The 1,554-nt window shown below is 43.7% G+C and overlaps 1 protein-coding gene across 1 annotated transcript in view; it reads left to right on the top strand.

Annotated features, from left to right (window-relative positions):
• The window catches only part of LOC105516377 (acetoacetyl-CoA synthetase-like), an 18,689-nt gene that overhangs the window by 1,186 nt on the left and 15,949 nt on the right, over positions 1-1,554 (top strand). Inside the window, exon 2 of the mRNA XM_011948574.1 lies at positions 763-881. Within this exon, the coding sequence (XP_011803964.1) occupies positions 763-881 (119 nt within the window). The remainder of the gene's footprint in view (positions 1-762; positions 882-1,554) is intronic.

Below are 1,554 nucleotides of genomic sequence, written 5' to 3'. Positions count from 1 at the left end.
GCCACCATGCTCGGCTAGGTTTTTTTGTATTTTTAGTAGAGACAGGGTTTCACTATCTTGGCCCGGCTGATCTTGAGCTCCTGACCTCGTGATCCACCTGCCTCGGCCTCCCAAAGTGCTGGGATTACAGGCATGAGCCACTGCGCCCGGCCTCCATATAACTTTTTACACTTCTGTAATTTTGAGTCTTGTGAACATATTGCATATTCAAAAATCAAAATAAGTAATAACACCCCCCAACATTATACTGGCCTTGAGAAGTCATCAACAGACTACCAGTTTTGAACTTCTGGGTTTTCCAGTGTATTGACCATAAATTTCCTAAGGTTTTGTGGTATAATAATGGCGAACTCCTAATGCCACTGTGGTAATTTCCAAGGCCCCGCTCTAAGGACTTTCTACCTGTGCTCATTTAAATCCTCACAACAGCCCTGTGGCTGGAGGGGGACTATTAATTATCCCCTGAGGTCACAAAGCTAAATAAGCGGCCGAATCAGGATTTGAACCCGGGCATTCGGGCTCTAGAATCTGTGTTCTTAGGCGTGATGGTTAAGATATAAAATCACTGAAGATGACTCAAAGCATCACCGCCTCAGCTTTTGTTCTTTTTGGGGACTAGAGGGATTGGGTTTGCATCAATAAAAATTAAGCTCCTTCCTCCCACAGACCATTTCTCCTCAGATGAATTTGGCTCGCTTGGACACGCCCGAGGCTCCTGAGGTGTGTCCATCGCCAAGATTTCCCTTTTAAGGTTAATCTGAGCTATTTCATTTTTAGAGAATTATGATGACTTGTACCATTGGTCCGTTGAGTCGTATTCAGACTTCTGGGCAGAGTTCTGGAAGTTCAGTGGAATTGTCTTCTCACGTGCGTATGATGAGGTAAGTAGAGATTTTCCATGGACGTGATCTCTTTTTGTGGTCGTGCTTCAAAGTGAAATGCTAATTTTGGAGAATACTGAATCGTATCTTTTTACAACCTCATGCGGATAGGAAAAAGTCATTGCCCTAGAGAACTGGCATTAAATTATCACAGACCTCGTTGAGAACTTTACAGCCCATTAATCCTCTGTTGGGTGGGGACCACAGGCCCTGTCCTGGGAACTTGAGTGATCCTAAATAGTAGTTGTTTCGTTTGTTTTTAATTTTTGAATATTTGGGACTGGATGCAGTGGTTCACACCTGTAATCCCAGCAGCTGACAGACTAAGATGGGAGGATCCCTTGAGCCCAGGAGTTTGAGTGCAGGCTAGGCAATATAGCGAGATCCTGTCTCCAAAAAAATAAATTAACTGGGCAAGGTGATGTATGCCTGTGGTCCCACCTACTCAGGAGGCTGAGGTGGGAGGATCGGTTGAGTCAGGAGGTCGAGGCTGCGGTGAGCTGTGATTGCGCCACACTCCAGCCTGGGCAACAGAGACAGACACTGTCTCAAAAAAAAAGATTTAATTATGTTGAAGTACATATGTCATAAACTGTTATGTAACCATCTTAACTATTTTAAACTGTACACTTCAGTAATGTTAAGTACATTTACATTGTTGTAGGTTTTTTTT

The sequence above is a fragment of the Colobus angolensis genome, unplaced genomic scaffold (assembly GCF_000951035.1).
Source record: "Colobus angolensis palliatus isolate OR3802 unplaced genomic scaffold, Cang.pa_1.0 Scaffold28, whole genome shotgun sequence".
NCBI classification, from domain to species: Eukaryota; Metazoa; Chordata; class Mammalia; order Primates; family Cercopithecidae; genus Colobus; species Colobus angolensis.
This window is presented reverse-complemented; position numbering and strand designations above follow the sequence as displayed.